Genomic DNA, 26,842 nt, shown 5'->3' on the forward strand with positions numbered 1-26,842 from the left:
GACAGCCGATATGGTCATCGGTTCATTCCAGGTCTGTATTACTACGCTTGTTGCTTGGGTTTGTTCGTGGCAATATTTATCCACTTCGTGGTGCTTGATGCTATTTCTAATTATGACAGCAGTACCTCCGTGCGCTTTCCCATCCGGGTGCATTGCGTGATATATAGAATAATTGAGGATTTCCAAATAATTTTTCATTGTGAAATGAGTTTCGGAGATCAACATGATGTCTATTTTGTGTATTGTAATAAATGTTTGAATTTCTTGTCTATGTTGAGACAAGACGTTGGCGTTTCAGATTGCTATTTTGTAATGCGTGAACATTATGTCATTTTAGCAACGAGAGATGTTAGTAGGTTGAGCATGGTACTCATCTATTCCATAAGTCCTTTCATTATATTTTTTAAGCTCGACAATGTCATTATTTTGTAGGTTCTGTAAGTTATTGCTAAGCTGTACTTTATTTGCAGATTAAGGTTGTTGTACTTCATAGCTTGATGCTTGGGCGTATGTGAATCCAGGTTGAGTGATGTTACCTGACTGTCGAGTCGGAGTAGTCTTAGCCTCTACAGGATGATCTTGTGGCGTTATTTTTTTACGCAGTGCAGGGTACTTTGTTTTTTGCAGTTTTTTTGTACATTTGAGTACACTATAGTTGGCAGGATGGTTGCCTTCACATAGGACACATTTGACGTTTTGTGTCTTTTCTTTCCTTGAGCAGTTAACTGTTGCATGGTTGCTTGCACATTTTACACATCTTGGTTGTCGTGAACAGAAGTTTTTGGTGTGACCGTACCGCTGACATCGCGAGCATTGAGAGATCTCTCTTTTTTTGTTAGGAGGTTTAAAACGAATCTTCGTGTTTAGTAAAAATTCAATTTTATAAATTTCTTTGGTGTTTAAGTCGCTTTTAAGGTCGACAAAGAACATAGGTAAAGAAGCTTTGGTTACTCTATGCCGAATATTAGATATATTTATGACGCTATGGCCATGTTCCTCGATCTGCTCTCTCAGTAACCCTAGGTCAGCTGAACTGTGCATATTCCTTAATACTACTTTAAATAGTCGATCCTGCTTTTTTTGATATGAATGAAATTCAGTGTTTCTATCTTTTAACGCCTCAACTATTGAGTCGTATGCTTCCATGGAGTTGGCTTGTATCTTGACTTCCTTGACGCTTATTACTCTCAGGGTGTAGCTTTCTTTAGCTTCTTCTAATAGCTTAGTCATTGGGTTAATGTCATCAACTCCTGCGACGAATATTGGAGGGGGTTTTATTTGTTTTTCTTTATCCTTTTTTTTTACTGCCGATAGTCCTGTTCCTTCAGGTGGTTTATCCTGATCGTTCTCTTTATCTATTAGACTAAATCTGTTTGATGTTATAGCAGTGGAGCTGAGCTGTAATCCATTCTTACTTGTTTAGTTCTGTAATGTTGCTTGCTAGTTCTTTACTCTGGACTATTACGTCGTCTTTTTTTCTTGTGCGGGTATTCTTCGTTCCATCCTGGTTCATTGATGGTTTTTTCACTCAAAGTAGATGCATCACTGACTTCGCTGTTATTTGTGCTATTGCCGGATACTGGTTGTCATTTCCCATTCGTTTCCTCAATAGTTGCAGAGGACATGATTTTTGAGACCTGCCCAGTCATCTCTGCGTTTTTTGCTCGCAATGATTGCCTCCCCCCCCCCCAGAATCCGTGAGACCGGCCTTCGAAGAGGATGGATTAACCGTGTTGTTGCCCGGAGTACCACCTGGGGTAATATTTCCATTTGCGTTTTGATTCATTGCTTGCTGTGGTCTGTTGGTCCACGGGAAATATTTTATTTTCTTCCTACCCTACAACGTCCTAAGATAGTTGTCGAGCATTCCCCAATCCGCCACCCGGTGACGCGCTCTCTAGAAAATTTTAATGAGCAGTTTTGCTACTAGGGCACTAGGCTATTGCGTTATTACATTTGTGACACGCACGTTCCTGAGACTAGTGACGCGCTCCTTAGTTACGGCCGTTCGGCGCTGCGTTGCTAAGGAGCGAGCAGTAAGAGGGGGAACCGTAGGCGTGAGTCAAGAAATCCGGCCGAAAGTTGCATCTAAATCCCAGCACTGCTGTAAATCGTGCGTGAAACAAGGTTTATTGTAACCGTACTTCAAGGTCACTTTAAAGACAAATGTAAATAAACCTATTGATTAAACGATTGTCGTCCACAATGTTTAATCCTAAATTGTTTCTTGTATAAGTAATACAGTCAACAGTATTTTCAATATAACTCCTGAAAAAAGCGTTTCCTGTATAACTCAACGCGCGCCGCATAGCGATAAAAGAACTTACTGAATACTGTTTTTTGTAATGTTTTGCTGTAATATTTTCATGCAATATTTCAATTACATGTTCCAATAATGTTTCAACAATATTACATTGCAACTTGCGAGATTGTAACATTCCTGCAATATAATTGCAATGTTCTGTGCTGTATGGGAAACTTCGTTTCGCACAGAAAGCACTGGGCAATATGAGATGGACCTCGCTTCGCATGGCAAGTTGGAAATGCATGTGGGACCATACGATAATAAAATCGATGAATACGGTTCTACAGGTTTCTAAACTTTTCACGTGAAGTGAAGTCTACCCCACATCACCCAGTACTTTCAGTGCTAAACGAGGTCCTATTATCGTACGTTCCACGTGGATTCTATCTACACGGTGTCAAAGAAATCTATATTTTATTTATATAACTTTTTAATAAGTAACGAGCGACGGGAAATGACCTTGACCTCTAATGAGATCAAAGTCAACATCAAGGTCAACTGGAAGTCATTTGAGGCAAGCTGTATAGAGGTAAATATTTATCTTTATTTTTTTCAAAACGTTTCCAAAGGTATCATATTTTCTAGTCTCATTTTAAGTCTCATTTTCTCGCTTACGTTTCTTTAAAGAGGAGTTTATTATAATCTCGAATTGAAGTTTATTACACAGTATAGGACCAAGAAAAAATCGTGCCTTATGCACATTGATCAGTTTCAGAGGAAAATAAACGGTAATTATATAGAGATAGGAACTATCTGCCGATTTCAATAATTTTGAAATACATTATCAAGGGGTTATAATCCTGAGGAATATTGTGAAGGTTTTAACCGCTTGTTGTTTATTCATGTTAGAGTATTCTATTTATAAAACAAAATAACACTTCAGGAAAATTTTCTAATAAGTAAAACAATAGGCACATCCCTTAAATGTAACGAAATAGACTCTGTATACTTGCATACAGAACTACATATGAAACTTGTAATAAAATACGGGTTTTTCTTAAGTTAAGAGAACGAAAGTTTGCTCTAGATGTATCAGTTCCGAGCGAAGGCTTGCCACGAATAAAGTGCTTCTCAACTCTCATTTTGTATATTAACACAAATGTACATTTATTTCTAAACTCTGTTTTGCTTTTAATAAATAAAACTTCAACAGGTTATGGATCCAGAGCTACGTTTACCCAAAGAGTGAAAATATTTGTTGACTGTGTTGAAGTAAGTGAAAGTGAGAATAAAAATATCAAACACTGTACTAAATATGACTTAATAAAATACAGAAGCGTATAAAAGTTGAGTATATTTTGTGCATATTGATATTCCAGATGGATATCAATAAAGAAAAACGTACATGATTCCGAAAATTGGCCAGAATGGCGATTTGTTATAAACGCTATTGGAAAGTAACGGTCTTCTCAACGTCTGTGAGAGAACGCAAGAAAAACCACTGCTGGAACAGCAGATTACGATACCAAATTAAAAGAATGGAACATAGCTAACAAGATAGCAAAGAAGCTTATAGTAACGACGATTAAATCAAAGCCGTTAATGCTAATAATGAATTGTAAGACGGCTAATGACATGTGGAAAAAACTATACAGTGTATTTGATATGAAATTAGAAAAAAATCTGTCGTTAATCCAAAAGAAATTTTTTGATTATTGATGGGGGATCCGGTAGACAACGTAGCACAGCATATTTCGCAATTAGAGCAACTCTCAAATAAAATGAAGGCACTTGGCGAAGAAGTACTAAGAACAATGCTCATAACGAGGATTTTATCAACGCTGCCACCGAAATTCAGCCACTTTCATAGTGAATGGGATTCAACAAAAGCATTGAAAAAAAACGCTGGGAAATTTAATAGCAAGGCTAGTGACTGAAGCGCTATGTTATAAAAGCAAAAAAGAAGAAACAGAAGAAGCAACGGTCGCATTATTTTTTAAAGCGAAAATACATAAAGAATCTTCGAAGAAAATGGAGCCTGCAGATAAAAAGAAATATAAGTCAAGAGGAAAAAATGCTCTACATGTGGAATGCAGAACCATAAGACAAAGGACTGTAAAAACTGTTATGTGTGTGGGTTAAAAGAACATTTGGCCAGAACGTGTCCATGTAAGGAAGAGCAAGACAAAAAAGACAGCTTAAGTGAATTACACAGGGAGCAACATAACTCAAGATCACTGGTTGATTGATACAGGAACATCAGATTATATTACTAATCGACGTGATTGGTTCAACGAAATTCGTGTGTTTGAAGCTTCTAAGAAAATACGCATTGACAACGGTAAAGAAGTTTTAGCACTTGAACAAGGAAAAGCATAAAGATTGTAACGTATATAAATGGAAAGAAACTTTGAAGATATGATATATATATAACCATAATACATCATATCCATAGGACATAATCTATTTTCTGTAAGAACGGCGAAGAAAGGCATCGATTTTGCATTAAAAAATACGGTCATGAATGCATTTCGCATAATGGTAAAATAATAGCCGTTGGTGTAGAAATTGGCAAACTTTATAAAATCGATTTACAAGTTTTGGCGCCAAGCGTAGCATGCACCGCAAACCAGGTTGATTCTTTTCAATTGTGGCACAAGCGATTTGCGCATCAAAATAAACGACATGTAAAGATTTTTTTAAAGATAATGGGAATTAACGTAACTCTCTAGAGGCAGAATTCTGTGACGCTTACGATAAGCTTCATAGGTCGAGTTTCGGAGAAAGAAAAGAACGTGCGATAAAACCAAGAGAATCAATACACTTCGATGTGTGCGGTAAAATGAATGTAGAATCGTTAGGTAAACGAAAATATTATACAGGGTGCCATTTTAATTGTGCACCTCGATTAACATCGCAGAAAGTGGTCGGATGAAAAAATGTTTTAGACAAAAGTTGTTGGGTTTTGAGGGGGCCACATGATAAAAATATGGACTTGACCTTGAGTGACCTTTTCAAGGTGAGGTCAATGTGATCGATGTTTTCTTAAATGAAACCCTCCCATTTTTATTGCATATTCTTGTAGCTTATCTCGAGAGCTTTTCAAAACACTATAACAAAGTATCTTTTCATTAAGTACTTTTTATATCTTAGTTAGACTTATTTTATATCTTAATCTGACATATCTTGATATAAAAAATAAAATTACTCGCAAAATATTTAGTTTTTGGTAATCTTATCGTAATACTTTTATGTACAGAATAATGAGTTCAATCAATTAGTGTAAAAAAAACACAAATAATTGTTTAAAAAATACATTGGAAATAATTACATACTTTTTCTCAAAAACAATTATTTTTTTATGCTAATTGATTTGTCTTATTATTCTGTACATAAAAGTATTACGGTAAGATTATCGAAAACTAAATATTTTACGAGATATTTTATTTTTTATATCAAAATATGTCAGATTAAGATATAAAATAACTCAAAAAATACTTAATGAAAAAATACTTTATTATAGTGTTTTGAAAAGCTCTAGAAATAAGCTACAAAAATATGCAATAAAAATGGGGGGTTCCATTTAAGAAAACATCGATCACATTGACCTCATCTTGAAAAGATCACTCAAGGTCAAGTTCACATTTTTATCATGTGGCCCCTTGGAAATCCAACAAGTTTTGTCTAAAATATTTTTTCATCTGACCACTTTCTGCGATGTTAATCGGGGTGCACAACTAGAATGGAACACCCTGTATAATCTTTAAAGACAACTTTAATAGCTTTCGAACTATATACTTTTTGCATAATAAATCCGATGTAAAAAATAAAATTAAAAACTATTGCAGTGAAATACGAACAACTTTCAACGAAAATATAATAGGATTATGCACTAACGGCGATAAAGAATACGTAGATAAAGATGTAAAAGATTTCTTCGAAAAATTAGGCACTAAACACATGGTAACAGTTTCCTATACTCCGGAACAAAATGGAACGGCAGAACGCGAAAATAGGACTATTGTAGAAGCGGCGAGATCTATATTATACTCAAAGCCACATTTACCTATGTTTTTATGGGCGGAAGCAATGAAGTGCGCCGTTTATATTTTAAATCGGACGGGTATTACCAAAGTAGAAGATAAAATGTTGTACGAACTCTGGTTTAATAAAAAGGCTAGCTTCGATCATTTTAAAGTAGTCGGTACTTCATACATATACCGAAAGAGAAAAACTTGATAAAAAGGCACGTAAGGAATATCTTGTAGGATACACGGAAAGAGTATAAGGATATCGCGTTTGGGTTCTAGAATTGCACGATGTTATAATCAGTCGCGATGTACTATTCAAAGACGAAAAACTGTAGAAGCGAATAAAGAATTTAAAGATAATGATACCGATCAGTTTGAAGCTCCGCAAGATCGAAAGAAAAAGATTGATTCTTCGAAAGAAGCGGTATATACGTGTGAATTACGGGATAGATCAATATTAAGACCAATCGATTTTTACGGAACTATTCCTATCGCTATTTACGCTAACGTTGAACCGGATAGTTTTAAGGAAGCATGAACTCAAGTGACTCAAAAAATTGGAAACTTGTTATGATAGATGAAATAAATTCGTTACGTAAAAATAAAAATAAATACGTGGAAGTTAGTTGACAAACCTAAGAACGTAACCGTGATAAAAAATCGCTGGGTATATTGACGAAAAACGAGTACGAATCCATCAAAAGATCAGTATAAGATACGGCTCGTAATCAAAGGTTGTTTGCAAAGAGAAGATATTGATTATTCGAGACATTTAGTCCCATCGTACGTTTTGACACGATGATACGAGTTATTCTCAGTGTAGCTGCTCATAAGAAATTGCATCTCTCTCAATTTGACATAAGGCCCGATTTCTATACTGTATGGTTAGAGAGGATGTTTATATGAAACAACCCGAAGGTTTTGAAGACGGCACTGACTACGCGTGCAAGCTTCTTGAAAGCTTATATGGTCTTAAGCAAGCTCCAAGATAATGGTTGGAGCATTTTACGACTTTTCTAAAAGAATGTGATTTAAAGAAGAGTAGTGCGGATCCGTGTCTATATTATCGAATATACACTGTGGAACAATTAAGTTTTGAGACTTTCGTATAAAAAATTTGTTTTTAATCGTACAAACCTTAGTTAAAAAGTTTCAATGTAGTCATCACCTAATTCGACATACTTAGTCCAACGTCTCCGCCATTGCTCAAAGCAGCTCTGATAGTCTTCTGAAGCAAGCCCTTTCAAAATTTGTTTCACGTTTCTTTTTATGTCATCTGTATCTTCGAAACATTACTCTTATGCATAGCTGACTCTCCGTAGGCTTGTTGAATCATTTGTAACCTTTTTGTTGGCGATTTCTCTAATTTAACGTAAAATTTAATATTGGCGTGTTATTCAAGCGTTCCTTCCATTACACCGATTTTTCAACAAAATTTTGTAACCCGACTTCGCGTGACTGTATCTCATTAACTATTGAACCAAATAATTTAAAACTTGCACCACGTGTTGAGTAATGAGTTATGAATAACCTTTTAAGATAGCAGTACAAATGGATCAAACTTTCGGAAATGCGAAGCGAGTCTCGAAACTTAATTGTTTGATAGTGATAATAGTACAGACAGTTCGATAGTACAATGACGAAATATTTCTTTTAGTTTTGTACGTGAATGACGGATAATAGCAGCCTCATAGGATAGCAATATTAAATTCTTTCTCTTAAAATTGAGAAGCAGATTTAAAGTAGTAACCGACGATGTTAAAAATTTCTTAGGACAGGAGATACTTAGATTACAAGACGGATCTATTTTTATAAGCCAACATGATTACGTTCTCAAAATCCTTAATCGCTTTAAGATAATTGATGCGAAACCTGTGTCAACGCTGATTGAAACGGGATGAGTAACTCTAATGACATCGATTTAAATGTGCCGTATCGCGAAGCCGTCGGAAATTTGATGTATTTACAAGTTGTAACTAGACCGGACATTGCCTTTGTGATAAATGTCGCATCTAGAGCGTTAGAAAATCCGACAAAGGCATATTGGCAATTAGTTAAGAGAATTTTAAGATATATGAAAGGTATGAGTGATTTTGATTTATTGTATAAAACAAGCGGCCAATTTAAGATCTTTTGATGCTAATTTTGCGGACGACAAAGTGACTAGGAAGTCTACAAGTGAGATTCCATGTAAATTAGGTGATGCAGCCATAATATGGAAAAGTAAAAAACAACACCGTGTTGCACAATCGACAATGGAAGCTGAATTCGTGAGTGCTGCTAAAGAAATTATTTGGTTAACACGTTTATTGAATGAAATATCCGTTAAAATAATAAAAATGAATTATATATAGATTATTTAAGTGCCATCAAGCTCATTAAAAATCCTGAATTTCTTCAAAGAAGTAAGCACATAGATGTAAAGTATCATTTTATACGCGATCTATATAGAGAAAGCGAGATTAATGTAATTTATATATTAGATGCGCAAATTAATTCGGTGTTTCTTTTTAAGAAATTGAGCCTTTATTTACAAAAAAATAATAAATATTTTAATGTTCGTAATATTTGCCATTATTTTTGATTACTTTGCTCCATCTATTAGGCAGTTGACAAATTTCCTCTCGAAAAAAATATAGCGGTTTTAAGTCGATGAAATCATCGATGGATTTTCGGACTTTCTCCATGCTTTTAAAGTGTGTATCAGCCAGGTGGTTTTGGAGCGATCGGAATAGATGAGAATCCGAAGAGGCTAGTTCCGATGAATAAGCCGCATGAGGGAGAATTTCCCAGCACAACGAATAAATAATGTCCTTCGTCATTTTTGCGACATGCGACCGAGCGTTATTATGCTGCAAGATGAGTTGCCGCGTTCCATGTCCAGTAAACGGTCTTTTCCTCTCAATTTCTTCGCTCAAACGAATGAGTTGTTCTTAGCATTAATTGTTTGACCAGGTTGCAGCAACTTATAATATAATCACGCCCTTCATATCTCACAAAATAGACAATAACACTTTTTTTGTAAATATTAGCTTTCGCGGTTGATGTCGATGGTCGACCAGGGTCAACCCACGATTTTTTTTAGGGTTATCGTATAAGAGCCATTTTTTATCGCCAGTAATGATTTTGTACAAAAGATTCTTCATTTTGTACCTTGTTAGCAAGGACATCGCCATATCGAATCTCCTCTGCTTGTTCTCTAGGCTGAGCCCGTACTGAATCCATCGGCCTAGCTTTTCAATTTTTCCTAGCTGATGTAAGCGAACGGCAATTGATTGTTGAGTTACTCCTAGTTGTAACGCAAACTCATCTTGAGTCTGAGCGGGATTTTCATTCAACAATTACTCAAGCTCCTCGTCTTCAAACGTCTGAAACTTTTTTTCGGTGCATCGGGACGGTGGACTTTTTTATCGGTAAGGCAGAAATTACCACTCTGAAACTTTTGGTACCATTTTTTACAAGTTTTACGCGTTACAGCACCTTCCCCAAAGCTGATGCTGCATTTTTTTTCAATTAGAAACCAAAAAGAATACAGTGTCTGATATGCTGTTTGTCGGATGCCATCGTGTTCGATGTGAAGTTTGACTATTTTATGAAGTTATGTTGTGCTGTTAGCGCATTTTAAACCTTAAAATTGCCAATTTCAAATCTCAATGGCGAGAAGATATTTGAATTTAAATCAAAGTTATAATTGATTAAAAATAAAGCCACCGAATTAATTTGCACACCTAACAGAAAGCGAAAATCAAGTTGCGGATATTTTTACTAAACCATTAGTAAAAACAAAGTTTGAATCGATGAGAATATTGCTAGAGCTAGTAAGTAAGAACTTATTGTTACCACATTGTCATTTTTATAGAGATTTAGGGAGAATGTTGAAGTATTTTAGTTATAAGACAAAATAACACTTCATGGAGAAAGTCTCCAAGTAAAACAATAGGCACATCCCTGCCTTAAATGTAACGGAAGGGACTCTGTATGCCTGCATACAGAACATATGAAACTTGTAATAAAATATGGGCTTTTCTTAAGTTAAAAGAACGAAAGTTTGCTCTAGATGTATTAGTTCCGAGCGAAGGCTTGCCACGAACAGATCGCTTCTCAATTCTCACTTTACTAACTTATATTAACACAAAGATACATTTATTTTTAAAAACTCTGTTCTGCTTTTAGTAAATAAAACCTCAACAATTCAAGAGTTATTAATAAAGAAAGTATAATGAATAGTATGTAAGTTTCTGACACCATATGTAGATTATATGCTTTCATATTACATTGTTCGCTGAGAGTAAGTTGTTTTTGTTTACCTTTCTTACTGAAATCAGCTAATGGAACAATGATGAATTTTTATATTTTTGATATTTCTCGCGAATTTAAAATTGTACTTGAAGAAAGATGAACCAGTACAGAACAGATTGTTGTATAATTAATGTTTGATTACTGGAAAATGAAATTTTATGGGTTTTTCGCTTTAAGAGAATGCCGGACTGTCCTGTTTTACCGACAGAATGCGAATTTGGTTAAAATGCAAAATATTTTTTTTGATTATAGATATCAACAAATCCTTTTCCATAATTAAAGTATACATAATAACGGAGTGCGGGGTTTATGATTTTATATGAAAAGTGCAAAAAAAATTAAAAAATTACAGTTTTGTTATCGGCTTCTGCCGTCAACATTTACTTAATATAAAAAATTTATAATCTGCACGTGCCTAACAAGTGGACTCCGCACCCGGCATTTTATCAAAGAGTATCGGTGAACTTTGAGAAGTGAGTTTAGAAGCTGTATAAAAAAGATTTTACTATGCAAAATTTTGCACACCGAAATGTTTTTTACTAGGCTTCTAAATACATTTTTAAACGTTCACTTATATTCTTTCATGCAGTTCCGAGTGGAGAGGTATCTTATTTTGCACATATACATTGCAAAACTTTTATATTAAATAAGTATTGTTACGACCTGACGCAAGAAGCCAGTAAAAAAAGCCGGTAAAACAGGACAGTCCGGCATCCTCTTAACGACAAAATAAAACGAGTTGTTAAACTATTTGTGCGCGAATTTATGCGCAAAAATCTTATAATTAACTTCAATGTTAAGAAACAACTGTTAATGTGTATGTATAAATAATATAAGTATGAGCGAGGGGAGGGGCGGAGCTTCTTCCTCTGCACCCCACCCCAGAAAAACCTAATCTGAAAAACCATATCTCAAAATTATTGAAATCGGGAGATGGTATCTCTACATAATTACCAAATAAATTTTCTGTGAAATTGACGCACTATCATCCTGCGTCCGGCTCTTAACAGCCCACAAAGTTCAAATTTATATTTTCACATATAGAGCATTAATAATCTTTGATAGTAAATGTTTCTTACATTAACTTACACTTCACGGATCACTTTCTTTTCGACATATATTGTAAAGGGTATATTCCTAAATTATACAAGCTTTGAATTTGCGCTCTCTTTTTGTTCCTGAGATATGCGATTTTGAAATATTATAATTTTCGTACTTGTATCATTTTTTCGTTATATCCTACTTATGTTTTTTTGTTTATATTTATTTGTTATATTTAAATCTTTTTTTCAGTATTCATTATACAGGGTGTCTGATAATAATTGCCCCACCTAATGTGCAGGTAAAGCGGGTTAAACCGAGCAGGAAAGTTCTTTATCATTTTGCGATCTTCGTAATAATTATTGAGAAATTAATTTAAAAAGATCGACCAATTCGCGCGAGTATAAGCGTGCAGCGAGAAGAGACAACCCAAAAGTATGCGGTTGCTAAGCGCGCGACAAAGTTTTGGGAGGAGCGCTCTACAAATGACAACAGTTATGTACGAGAGCGATACATAACGATGGTCCTCGCGTCCTAGCAACCACATATTAATGCCGCCCATATCACGCCGTTCTTTCTCACCACGTGGTAATACTTGCGCGAATTGGCCGATCTTTTTTAATTAATTTCTTATTAATTATTGCAAAGATCGCAAAACGGTAGAGGACTTTCCGACTCGGTTTTATCTGCTCCATCTGCATATTACGGGTTTCGTAGGGAGGAGGCGGAAACCACTGTATCCATGCATATACTTTACAATGCGAAGCGACGTTCAGCCCAGAATTGTTGTGTGGATGGGAAAGTGTATACGTGAACGCAGTGAGTTCCGTCCCCCCCCCCCTATGGGGGGGCTCCACTTCCGGAAGATATAATCTAACCCAAACCTATTTCTGATTTAAAACTAAAATTTGGTGTGGGTTACGTTGTATAACTTAAACCAAATTTTCAGAAATAGGTTTGGGTTAGGTTATATTTTTCGGAAGTGGAGCCCCCTTCGTAGGGAGGAGGCGGAAACCACTGTATCCATGCATATACTTTACAATGCGAAGCGACGTTCAGCCCAGAATTGTTGTGTGGATGAGGACTTTCCGACTCGGTTTTATCTGCTCCATCTGCATATTACGGGTGGGGCAATTATTATCAGACACCCTGTATATTTTCAATATTAGAATTATATCCTCTTGCAAATGATTTGTAAAATAAATATTTAATAAATAATTAATAAGATATTAAAAAATTGCATACTATTGTTTTTCAATATTTTTCTTAATTTATTTAAATATATTATTAAGTATTTATTATTAAAAATAAAAAATAAATATTTAAACAAACGCTTGGACGGGGTTATTTAAATTTTCGGTCATTATTTACTATAACGGACCCAGCTCCAATGATGTTGACCTTGACATATGTTGTCAAAGACATAATCCTGAGTAACTTTTCCTTATAACTTAATCGGCGGTCTCTTATAATTTTTAAGATATTTAAAGTTAAAGTTAGATTCGAAACGAAAATTTGGTTTGAGTTATATAACGTAACTTGAATCAAATTTTAGTTTTAAATCAGAAATAGATTTGGGTTAGGTTATATTTTTCGGAAGTGGAGCCCCCCGTACGGAGGGGGCGAAACCCACTGTGTCCATGCATATACTTTACAATGCGAAGCGACGTTCAGCCCAGAATTGTTGTGTGGATGGGAAAGTGTATACGTGAACGCAGTGAGTTCCGTCCCCCCTACGGAGGGGCTCCACTTCCGGAAGATATAACCTAACCCAAACCTATTTCTGAAAATTTGGTTTAAGTTATACAACGTAACCCACACCAAATTTTAGTTTTAAATCAGAAATAGGTTTGGGTTAGGTTATTGTCAAGGTCAACGTCATTGGAGCTGGGTCCGTTATAGTAAATAATTACCAAATTTTCTTTTATGCGGAAAGTTCTAAATCATGTATTTTATAGTTTTATTTTATTATAAAGTAAAGGCGCGGGAGGGGGAAGGGCGGAACTCCTCCCCCTGCATCCCCATCCCGAAAAGAATTAACCTAACTCAAAATTATTTTTTATTTTAAATTGGAATAACGTATTCGATTTGTTGATTCTACCCGACACTGAATCGAGTTGGGTCAGATCGAAAGTTTGATTTGAACCTTGATGATTCTAAACTATCATCTAACTATGGCGGAAAGCGTTTTTAACCTCCATCAAATATTTTTAGCATTATTAAACATTATCTCAAAGAAATTAATGTATATTAGATATCTACTGGATGTTCTCAATTTGCATTAGAGATATCCATGAATATGTAGGAAACAGCTATTATACATGCTTTAAATATCCAAATGTCCGCAATACGAGATCTTATAAATATCCACAAAATATGTAGACCAATATCCATTGGATATCTACATCAGTATTCAGTGGATATTTATGTAGATATCCATTGTATGTTGGTTAAATTTTAGTCACAAAATGACTAATTAAATATTTTAGAAGTTAGATCTTATGAGACCCACACGTGACATATCGATATGTCCCATTCACGGGACATCATTTTCTGACGTTTGTTTGACGGCAAAACTAAGATTAATTATAATAATAATAATAATAATTATTAGAAATTGTCCGAATTAAATGTCTAGTGAACGGTTCATCACGACTCATATTAACGATTATTTCTAAATTATATTAAATAGCCTACATGACTGAAAGTAATCATGTATGCATATTAAATTTTTATAAAATATATTTATAATAATATCTTACAAATCCTACAAATGTCCTGAACCATCCTGGACATATTCAGGATGATCCTGAGGATGTTTTGTGCTGTCTGGGATATGTGAGAAGGAGGATAAAAGTCACTTATTTCTTGCCGAGAGAGGAGCATACGTAAATCTCAAGGTTTGCAGAATAGCCTTAATGATTTGCTGGAATATGTAGTTAACTCGTCTTACGCACTGCTAATGCTCGACTTAATCTTCACTCGGTCGAATTAATCAGCTTCGACGTTTCTTTAACGATTCCCGGATTCTTATCGTCTTTACATTTGTTAACTTCATTCGTACTTCGTATTTTTATTTGAAATTCGAATTATCCGTCTTTCATGTAGCAACGATCTCATCTTTGGTTGTCTCGCTCATTGTCTTATAATCTTTATCTCACAAAGAATTGTCTTAATTTTATTTTCCGTGTTCTTTTCATGGCTCTTCACGCGCGTCCTCGTGGCTCAATCCTTCTATTTCTATCATATGGGTTTGGGATACTCTGAACGGGAACTTAAGATAAATGTCCAAGAATAGAAATATATTTGATCACTTACAAAAATTTAGGAAATTAACTCTTGTCAGTCCTCTCTTGTGTCGATCGTCGTGTGTTGCCTCTCATCCTTCTCTTTTGACTCATTTTAATTATGCGCGGTTTGACTTGTACAGTACAATGTGCATTTTGGTTTGAAATCGACATCTCATAGTGATACAATATACGATTTCAGAACGATATTGGAATCGCATTGAATGGATGCAGTGCCACAGAAAAATTCACGTTATGGATAATTATAGTCTGTGTGGCTCCAGAGAGATGATAATCTTATTATCTCGCCAGAGTTAGTAGCTAGACTATGAATACTACAATTTTAAATGTAGCAAGCATTTGACAAAATCTGCTCAAACAGACTTGACTGATTGACTTCGCTGACTAGTCGTTTTAAATAAGATACAAAAAATTATAAAATCGAACAAATAAATAACTTTTCTATACCAATAGAAATATAAGTTTTAAAATGATAGTTTATGATAAAATCATATAAAATTGCAACACAATTTGAATCTGTTTCTATTGTTTTTATCGGTTTTTTAAGCAGGGTATATTATAAAATTAGTAGCTATTAGTGCATGTGTGTGCACGTTGTCAACAGTTGGCAGTAATGGGACAAGAATTTCGTCAAAAGTTGTTGATAGCGAAGAAGAAGGGAGTGGCATGAGACGTGCCTGTTCGCTGAGTGATCTTTCCATCAACCCTTCAAATAAGTTACTGCATGGTCCTGTGCAAGGTATCTTTTATCATTCTGTATAGATAATATATTTCGAATTTTGATATGCTTCTATACTATATTATGAATATTACTGTACATTCGATAAGTTATTTATATATACAGGGTGTATCTGAAATGATGCACTAAACTTTAGGAGCGTATTCTAGAGGTCAAAATAAGACTTTTTTCTTATGAATATGGGTCCGCAAATGAACCCCCCTCCGAGCTAAAATTCGAAAATGTGTGAAATACGTTCCTATTTTTTCATTTTAGTGGCTTACTTTACTTCATAATTTACTGGGCTATACCAAATTTCAACCTTCTGCCATTTTTTTTCTGAAATGTAGCCAATTTTTAATTTTTTTCACAAACTTTAGAGGCCTCTAGCTCGGAGGAGGGTTTATTTGCGGACCCATGTTCATAGGAAAACAAGTCTTATTTTGACCTCTAGAATATGCTCCTAAAGTTTAGTGCATCATTTCAGATACACCCTGTATATATACATATATACAGAGTGGCCCACGTAAAGTGTTACAAACTAATAACTCTAAAAATATTTGTTAAATCAAGAAATTGTTCATGAGAAAGTTTCATGGGTAATTATTTACATTAACGGACACCTCGCCGATGACCTTGACCTTGACATATGTTGTCAAGGACATGACCCTGAGTAACTTTTCCCTATAACTTAATCGGCGGTCACTGTTTATTAAAAAGTTATAAACAAAAAAAGTTTGAGAAATTTGCCACTTTGTGTCAGTGCTGAAGAAAGTAATTAGTATATTTACAACGCGAAGCGAGGTCCACCCCACGATTGTTGTGTGGATGGGAAAGTGTATATGTGGACGCAGTGGATTCCGCCCCCCTCCCTCCTGCGGGCGGGTTCCACTTCCGGAAGATATAACCTAACCCAAACCAAATTTCAGTTTTAAATCAAGAATAGGTTTGGGTTAGGTTATATCTTCCGTAAGTAGAGCCCCCGCAGGGGGGGGGGCGAAACCCACTGTGTCCACGCATATACTTCACAACGCGAAGCAAGGTCCACCCCACAATTGTTGTATGGATGGGAAAGTGTATGCGTGGACGCAGTGGGTTCCGCCCCTCCCCCCTCTACGAGAGGGCTCTACTTCCGGAAAATATAACCTAATCCAAACTAAATTTTTAATGTAAATAATTACCAAATTTGGTGTGAATGGGCGAGGGGTAACTTTAAAATTTTAAATGGAACCCTCCATTTTTTATTGCACATTCTTGTAGCTTATCTCGAGAGCTTTTCAAAACACTATAATGAAGTATTTTTTCATTAAGTACTTTTTGAGTTATTTTATATCTTAATCTGACATATTTTGATATAAAAAATAAAATATCTCGTAAAATATTTAGTTTTCGATAATCTTACCGTAATACTTTTATGTAAAGAATAATGAGACGAACATTGTTGAGTGGGAAATTATAATATTGATGTTATGTTACTGTTACTTTGTGTTTGCTGGGTATATATATGTTCCCATTAAAACAAATTAAAATTTAATGTTACATATTTGATTATATAATTACAGTGAAACTTCGAAATAGCGCACTGTACGGGGCTCTGGCACGCTATAAGATTTAGCCCCACTTCCGTAAAATTCAAAGCTAATGGCCACGCGAGACATGCACGAGCACGTCATTTCAAGTATATTGCCGGGAGAAAACATTGCGCCTACAGATCTACGTGTTGCTGCACGATTGAATCGTTACTTCCACTCACGCTATTCAGGAATGATCTAGCATGTATGGAATGTTGTGTGCGCTATTTCGAGGTTTTACCATATATACAGGTGTTCAAAACTCGCCGACTTAATGTTTTTCAAAGGGAGATAACAATTTTAATATTAAAATATCGAGGATATAATAGTTTTTAAATAAAAAATGTTCAATCAAATGATTCAAGATTTGTGCTCAGGTATGGTGCATCGCACAGTGATAAAAGCAGTCTTACATGTTTGTGAAATATCATGTTTGATATTTTGCAATATTCTTATGTATACACGTATATATATGACTTTACTTTAATTATTATTTGCACGTATACACACTGTATTTATTAATTATTTATGTTTGAGTGATTAATAAAGAATTTGAACATAGAATTTATAATATTAAATATGGAGTCACATACATAGGATACGAGATTGCGTTTATCACTGTGTAATGCATCGTATCTGAGCGCGCGAATTTTAGATTTGATTGGTCAACTTTGAATTTTATAATGTTATTTACATTTATTTCTTTTAATATATTGCTTTTTTACAGGAACCAAAAATCGTGGTAAAATAAATTTTGTAATGTTAAATATAAATATTTATTAAGTCAATTTTGTTTTATAAATCAAATAATTGGGTTATATACAATATAGATCGGTAATTCGTGGTACAACTGGCAAGAGGCTGATTCTTCATGAAACAAGCTGAAAATTGTTGCAGACATTTGCAGCAAAATTTTGCAGGCAGTAATCTTTTTTACTAGGCTTCTAAACACGTTTCTAAATGTTCACTTATATTCTTTCACGCATTTCCGAGTGGAGATCTATCTTATTTTGTACATATAAACTGCAAAACTTTTATATTAAGCAAATATTAATTATTATGGCCGATAAAACAGGACAGTCCGGCATCCTCTTAAGGATCCCCTTAAGTATATAGACATTTCTTAAAAAATTCAAAATTTTATAAAAAATGAAGTCTTTCACCGTTCCTCACTAAATTATATATCACATATCTTTTAATAATACTCTATTCATGTAAAAAAATTTAACCTGATATCTCAAAATTTGCGAAAGTTACAACGTGTACAGACATTTCTCAAAAAATTAAAAATTTTATAAAAAATGAACCTTTTCATCGATTCTCATCAAATTCAATACAAACCGTCCTTCAATGATACTCTATCCATGTAAAAAAAAATTTAGCCCGATATTTCAAAAATTCCGGAAGTTAGAGATTGTACAATATATTGCGTACACACATACACACATACCCACATACACACATACACACATACATACATACATACAGACATACATACATACAGACATTTTTTAGGAATATGATTTTTCAACGTTTTAGAACATTCTAAACACATTAACATAGAAAACTTGAAAAAAAATTTTGTCACGAAAACAAAGTTTCCTCTATGAGGAAGCAAAAATAAGTCGAAATTGCAGAATGAAATTTTTTCATGAAGAATCAGCCTCTTACCGGTTGTACCACGAATTACCGATCACCCTGTATATATAATTCCAATCAAATATTATGTTTAAAATTTATATTTAAGAATTAAATTTTTTGTAATTTATATAAAAATGCAATACATGTATAAACTATTACATGCATAAGCGCCGCCGGCGTTGAAAGTGCCTTCCAAAAGGTATCCTCAAGTGACAAATACCCTAAGTAAGCGAACGCCCGAGATCGAATTCGGGATCTGCCAGATATGAATCGGACGCTCATCCATTGTCAGGGTGCCATGCATCACTTATATATGTTTATATGATTAAAAAATCTATTTTTTTATTTTAAATATTTTTATGAACAAGAATTAATTAATTAATTAGATATTACAATAAAGAAAATTACAAAACTTTTAACAATTATATACATAAACAAAATAATATATAAATAAATTATTTAAATTATTATAAAATTGTATTATATTTTTATAGAAACAAAATATTTAGTTAACCTAAATGATATGTCAATGTGCCTTGTGCCTTATACCTCTGCGTGCGAAATTCGGGATTCTTAAATTAGTTTAATACTACCTTGATTATTTATTAGTAAAAGTAAAACGATAGATTTCTGAAAAATTTAACCAAAATATCTTTAGTTAATTGTGTTAATCAGAACAATTCTTTCAACGCTTGCCGTAATATATTTCTCGATGGTTGATAATGCTATTTTGCCTTAACCCCATGCAGTATTGTCAGTTTGAGTAAAACACTCCGTCGTTGATTGTCACGTTTTATTATCATCTGCACAATTTGCATCGCTATATCCTATTAGTTTTCCGTTATTCGACTTAGTTAATTTTATCCGTAGTTTGTTATACCTTTTACATACTTAAAAATTCTTTCAACCGTGTTTCAGTCCATTTTATTATCGGGGTAAGCAAGATGTTGATTCATCTTACCCAGCACAAAAGTTATGTCAGAACACGTTCATAAACTATAATGCATCAGACTGTCTATTGTTTCCCTGCATGACCTTTATGATGCAATTTTAAGTCGAATTTGTGCGTTTTTTCTGCAGGTATTGACACTGGATTTGCATTTTGCATATTATATCTTTCTAGAATTTTTGGGCATACGATGCTTGATTTTTGTATTTAATTTTTGAAGAAGATTCTTGAAGGGCTGCTTTTTCGTCCTTTGTTGCGATTAATCTGTCGTCGATGTAGATTACAATATCATTGCGTTTCCATCTCCGTTCATAAAAACGTATGGATCTAATTATGTAGGTTACAAATAATCTGTCCTTTCTTAAAAACTTCATGAAAGGCTTATTCCAGCACATTGAAGCCTGCTTCAAATCATACAAGCTCTTCTTTAATTTGTATACCTACATTCCATCTTCGTATCTTTCAGTTTGCTCCATGTATATATGTCTTTCTTTAATTGTTTGTTGAGGAAAGCTGACTTAAAATCAAATTATAAAATCTTCAGTTCTCTTGCGCGAGCTCGATCACCAAAAAAATCATTTTTAATAAATTGAATTTGACAAACGGAGTGAAAAATGCACTGTAATCTATTCGAAGCTATTATGAAATTGTATTTGACAAACGGACTGAAAAATACACTAATCTATTCGAAGCTACTATGAATGGTAAACCTTCGGAAAACTCACCTATATGAAATAATGGATAAGAATACCCAATTCTTATGTATTTTTGCCTCCTGAACACGAATATGAAACTTAAAAATGGCGGTCGGACTCGCAAATCGAAGAGAAACGCAAAAATCCAACCAAACGCGAAAATCCAACCCATGTCAGAGGGATGCATTTTTATTAGTAATAATTCACCCCTGAGATATAGGTTTGGGTTGGGTTATATCTTCCGGAAGTAGACCCCCCTCCCCCGTAGAGGGGTGGAACCCACGGCGGTTTCTGTTCCGTGATGACTTTATAGCAAAAAACTGGTCCTTTTACATTGACCAATTCTCTACTCTTTTGAGCTTTGTAATCTTGTAAGATTCAAGGTCTATTTTTCGTTATCTTTTACTTGCACTCGTGGCCAGATAACTTCAAAAATGCTCCCAAACAACGTAAAGATGCCCCTAAAAGATGACTTAAAAACGTCTTATTGTTGTTTAAAGACTTTATTATATCTTTTGGCCTTTTGGTGCAATCTGGACTGTGAATTTTATTTTTACAGACCGAAATGAATATCTGGTGTACATTCCTGGACCTATAATCTGTTATAAGGGGTTAAAATAAATCCAGAATGCAGATAATTATAATAATTTATTGATAATTAAGAAGCATTACAAAGACAAAACACCGTTACCGGTTTTTAGCAAGGGACACGTATAAGAGAGAAATACACGCTGTTATAAAGACCATAGAAAAGAATATCTCGCTATCTAAGATACTAGATTAATACATACACATTTGCAGTTTGTTAGGCGCGTAATACGAACCTATTTAACATGCTATTCCTAGACAACCTAGGTGACTTATTGCTTTGCATGCACATGCATATTCAATAAAAGGAATTGAGATGATGCGTGGTTCCATGAGAGTGGCTGATTCATCTAGTCGGCGAGTCCTAAAGTCGATTCCGGACTCTCATTCTATATGCATTTCCGGAGATTGGTGGACTTTTTCTCATATAATTAAAAGTCTGAAAAAGAGTAAAAATTATCAAAAAAGTTACGAATTGACATAAGTTCAGCGTTTCAGTAGAATTGTAAATGTGCGAGATAGTCCTCTTAGATTAGAAGTATTTTTTTATGAAAAAGATAATAATAAAAGAATTCTTTAATAAAAAACATCATTATTTGTTCTTTCAAATAGTAAAAATTTTTTTCCGATATTTTCTTACATCTTCGAAAACAACGAAGACATTAAGTTCGTAATAAATGGGACATGCATGCATTGCGCGTGTAAGAATGTATGTGTATGTGTTGTGTTATATTAAAAGAATATGTAAATTATGTCCGAGAAGAGATTTCTTTTCCTAATTAGTGATAATAGTTTCAGGAAAATTAGGAAGTAAAAATATAAGCACAACATCAAGAACCGTATCTGGAAGTGCCAATCTTAACAGTCAATCCAAACATGCTTCAGGAAAAACACATATAACAAGAAGTAGCAGCGTTGGTGTTTTAAACCAAGTAAGTTTTGTAACATATACAAAAAAACACCGAAAAAAATTAATTTGCGCTAAATAAAAATTATGATTATTTATATAGAGCGATTCAGAATCAGATGCTGGTATAGCAGGCGGAAATAGTAGAGGATGGAGTAGTCAAACCAGCAACAACAGAATGACCGGTATAATGAGGCCAACGATTAGTTCTCAAAACAAAATCAATCATCAAAATAAATCAAGCTCTTCTGGTAGCACTGTTTCGTCAATTTTGAGAAGACGTGGAATGCAAGGAGCTTTTTCAACTAGTATTTAAATTTATATTTCTCGTCAAAAAACACATATTGTGCTATATTTATTTAAAATATATCATTGTTTTGCAGTTAATCTAAGTCAAGTAGGAAACCAAGAAGACTCGAGTTCAGAGGATACCTCTTCAAACGGAAATGGAGGAAAACCAGCATTACCACCAAGACCTAGAAGTATTAGCATTGACCATTCTTCTGCTAGGTAAAGATTTTATAACTAAATAATTCTTAGCTTTTATAACACACAACGAAATTTCCAACAAATATATAAAATAAAACATTAATGATTAAACGTATATACAGAGTATCTGATAATAACTGCCCCACCCGTAATGTGCAGGTAGAGCAGGTTAAACCGAGTAGAAAAGTCCTCTACCGTTTTGCGATTTTTGCAATAATTATTGAGAAATTAATTAAAAAAGATCGGCCAATGCGCGCGAATATTAGTGCGCTACGAGAAAGGACGGCCCACGCGGCATCACGGTTGGGTCGTGCCACGAAGCGAAGGAGGGGCGAGAGGAGCGGATAGCAATGTTTACATACGAGCATCGCGGAACACTGAATTCTCGTATAAAAAATGGGAAATATTATTCGTGGCGCGACCCAATCGCGATGCCGCGTGAGCCGTTCTTTCTCGCAGCGCGCTCATACTCGCGCATTGGCCGATCTTTTTAAATTAATTTCTCAATAATTATTGCGAAAATTGCAAAACGGTAAAGAACTTTTCTACTTGGTTTAACCCACTCTACCTGCACCTGCACATTACGGGTGGGGCGATTATTATCAGACACTCTGTATGTACATACATATACACACATACACGCATGCATACATACACACATAAGCATGCACGCGCGCGCGTGCGCGCGCACACACACACACACACACACACACACACACAGACACACCCAGTAAGTAAAATGCGCACAATAAACAGATCGGAAGCAGATTTACTCAGAAGGTGCTAAAAATTGGCATTAACTGTGTCCGCATTAGGCTTGCGATTTGTCAACAGAACCTGTTTACAGAATGTGACATCAAATTGGGAGCAGAAACCCAACAAGACCTGCAACTCCTAGTCATTTAAATAGTAACGTAAATTGGTATTTATGAAAGTTTTTAATATTTGATTCAATTTTAGTAAACACAATTATATTAATGTTATATAAGTGCAATGAAACTGAATATTATAGGTGCATAAATGTTATCAATGAATAATCGGTTAATTGTAATTTGCCTTTCATAAAAATAACATGTAATGTTAACGTAGTTAATATATTTTACATAGCCAAACACATTGTTTCAACTTAATTTAAAAAAATAAAATTAATTGTGTGGAAATATAATTAAATTTAATCAATAAAACTTGAGATATAATTTATATGGAAATTAAACTCCTAGTTTGTGTTTTAAATAGACAGTAAACAATATAATTTTCCATTAATTCTATCGATTCTAATCAGTTTATATTCTGAATCTGTCTTGTTAGACTTGTACTATATACATATATTATCAGAAGTTAAACTTATAGAAACAAACACAACTTTTTTGATCAATCATCATGTCTTGCAAACTTTACATCCACTTCTAACAGAAATTTGAATATGAGAAAGTATATCGCATAGCGATAAGCGAAGGAACTATCGAATCCAATAATCGAATTAAAATACATATTTACATCATAATTCCATTTAAATGACTAGGAAATACAGATTCTGCGCGCACACAGATCCTACTCGGTTTCTGCTACTAATCTGTCATCTTAATCGGTAATAACAGCTCTTGTAAGAAATTTATAACCTTTTTGCTAACAATAATTTGTAGCATGCACTTAACAAGACCTTTTCGAACATATTTGGATCTATACTACCTCCCAGTAAGCAATTTGATAACAAATTGTTGCCAAATTGGCATCAAATTCGCTCAAAAATCGAACAATTATCTGTTCTATTTGCCAAAAATCAGTTCAATATCTTGAATTTTCTGTATAAGAATTGTGTCAAAAATTGAACTGATAGAAATATATATATTATAATATTATTAGCATTTTGCAGGCTTTATATACACTCATGACAAGAATTTGAATACGGGTATAGATAATGGATAACGCGTTGCATAGCGATAAGCGGCTGAACTATTTTATAATACTTTGTGATAAGCTGCAGATTCTGTTCGGTTTTTTGCTGCCAATTTGCCATCAGATTGAGCACTTCAGATCTTGCTCAGTTTTTGCCGACAATCTGATGTCAGTCATGTCAGCAAGGTTTGCTCGGTTTTTGCCGCCAATTTGCTGTCTAGTTATGTTAGCAAGCTTTGTTTGGTTTTTGCCGGCAATCTGCCAGCTTAATCAGTAATAACAACTCTTGTACCAAATTTGTAGCCTTTTTGCTGACAATAATTTGTAGCAAGCACTTGGCAATATCTGTTAGAACAGACGTGGCTGACTGGGCTACTATATGTATGTACGTACCAGATCAGTGGCAACTGTATATGTATGTACGAGCCAAATTAGCAAAAACATCCCAATAAGCACTGTTATATTATTAATAAATATGTTATATGAAAGCAATAAAACAGAATGTTACAAGTAATATACATAAATATTATTGGTAAGTTATGAGTTAATTTTGTAATTTCCAATATAATATATTTAATGTAATATTTGTTATATCATTGTTGCATAATATTATAATCCATATAGAATTAGTTCGTATAGAATTGGTCATAGAGTTGGTAATTAAATAAATAAAAATAAATTATATGTATTTAATTTATAAAATTCGAAACTTAAATTATATAGAAATTTCGATTTTTTGCTTTAAATAGGCAATAAATGTACTATTTTCCATTTATCTGCCCAATTTTAAATAATCTGTTTAATATTCTGAATCCCTTATTGAAATTGTATCAGAAATTACACTGACAAAAAAGAGATATACTTTGGATCTTATGTTAGTACCCGTCCTTTGTAGGCTGTATATATTTTATGGTGAAAACTTGAATTCAAATCTTTGAATATTTAAGTTTGGTTTCGCTGCGTAGCGGCAAGCGAAGGAACACGTATATAGTAATATTATATTGCAATAATATTATGTTACATTACTGTCATAATGTTGCAAAATAATACGTATGATATATTAAAGTTTTATATCGTATAAGAGTATCTTGCGTCATTATTTTTGGTATTTCCACATTACATTATTGCAATAAACAGTGTTTACTGGAATGTATCACAAATGTGTGCTATATATTATGTTAGCAAAATTCTGACAACGATTTAGCATAATCTGCCGTTTTAACTAATATCGGCAGAAATACAACAGAAAACGAAACAGTCTCTGTCATAATATGTTATAAAAAATGTTGAAATGAAATTCTTGGCATAAAAACAGTAGAATATAAATATTGCACGTGGCCACAATATGTGAACAGTTACTAAATCAAAACTCAGCAGAACATGACGTTATGTTACAAGAATAAGCAGAATATCAACAAAAATCGAGCTTATCCGCAGTACGGCGCAAAGTGGAGCCAAATCCCGAAAAGCTAGCTAAACCCTCAAATGAAGAGCTAGGTAAATATTGACAAAAGGGGACCTTGCCCCAATGACCTTGACCTTAACATATGTTGTCAAGGACATGCTACTGAGTAACTTTCAAAAAGTTTTTGCCGTCGCTTGTTGTTTATTAAAAAGTTATTAACAAAATAAGTTTAACGAATCGAGCGTAATTTTCTGACATTAATATTAAGAAGTATACACATACACACAATATATATGGCATGTGTATGTATTATGAAGTGGAAAGGTGGACGGGGGATGTTTCTTAAATGTACATGGTGTCAAAAAATTATAAGTTGTTAACAAAATAAAAGTTTAATGAATGGAACATAATTATCTGACACCGCGTACAAGAAGAAGTGTTTAAGAATCAGAAATCACAGAAATAGGTTTGGGTTAGGTTGTATCTTCCGGAAGTGGAGCCCCCCCTCCGTAGGAGGGGGGGGGGAGGGCGAAACCCACTGAATCCATGCATACACTTTTCTATCCACACAACAATTGTGAGGTGGATCTCGCTTCGCTTTGTAAAATATATGCGTGGACACATAAATAAATGATTCTGCTAAGATACGCTCTATATTAAATGTACATAGTGTCAGAAAAATTACGTTTTATTTAGTAAACTTTTTTTATTAATAACTTTTCAATGAACAACGAGCGACGGCTAAAACCTTTTGAGAGTTACTCAGGGCGATGATCTTGACAACATATGTCAAGATCAAAGTCATTAGGGCTGGGTCCTCTTTTGTCAATATTTATCCTAGAAATGTACGGATCAGAAGTTATCATAAACCAATTGAAAATATCTTCCATTGTTTTGGCTCTCGAATACTTTCGCGACAAGTTTTCACGATATCTTTTGATGTTTTTGTTTCGAGCTTCTTAAGCATTTTCGGATAATTAGCCGACTGGTAACAATGCATGAGCTATTACTTGTGGACCGTGAATTAATAGCTTGTGCACCGAAGTAGGCATATAATAC

General features: G+C 34.2%; 1 protein-coding gene across 4 annotated transcripts in view; it reads left to right on the forward strand.

Annotated features, from left to right (window-relative positions):
- The first annotated feature begins 15,498 nt into the window (after positions 1 to 15,498).
- LOC115238182 overlaps positions 15,499 to 26,842 on the forward strand; it is a 44,940-nt gene continuing 33,596 nt past the window's right edge. For 2 of the 4 annotated variants that reach the window (XR_003884453.1, XM_029811782.1), the window contains exons 1-4: positions 15,500 to 15,663; positions 21,879 to 22,018; positions 22,097 to 22,301; positions 22,377 to 22,503. Coding sequence is in view for 3 of the 4 variants with exons in the window: in XM_029811782.1 (XP_029667642.1) it covers positions 15,591 to 15,663; positions 21,879 to 22,018; positions 22,097 to 22,301; positions 22,377 to 22,503 (545 nt within the window). In the remaining variant the exon portion in view is untranslated. Of the gene's footprint in view, positions 15,664 to 21,878; positions 22,019 to 22,096; positions 22,302 to 22,376; positions 22,504 to 26,842 lie in introns of all 4 variants that reach the window. The other 2 variants (XM_029811784.1, XM_029811783.1) reach the window with 2 other exon arrangements.

The sequence above is a fragment of the Formica exsecta genome, unplaced genomic scaffold (assembly GCF_003651465.1).
Source record: "Formica exsecta isolate Colony F162 unplaced genomic scaffold, ASM365146v1 scaffold325, whole genome shotgun sequence".
Taxonomy (NCBI): domain Eukaryota; kingdom Metazoa; phylum Arthropoda; class Insecta; order Hymenoptera; family Formicidae; genus Formica; species Formica exsecta.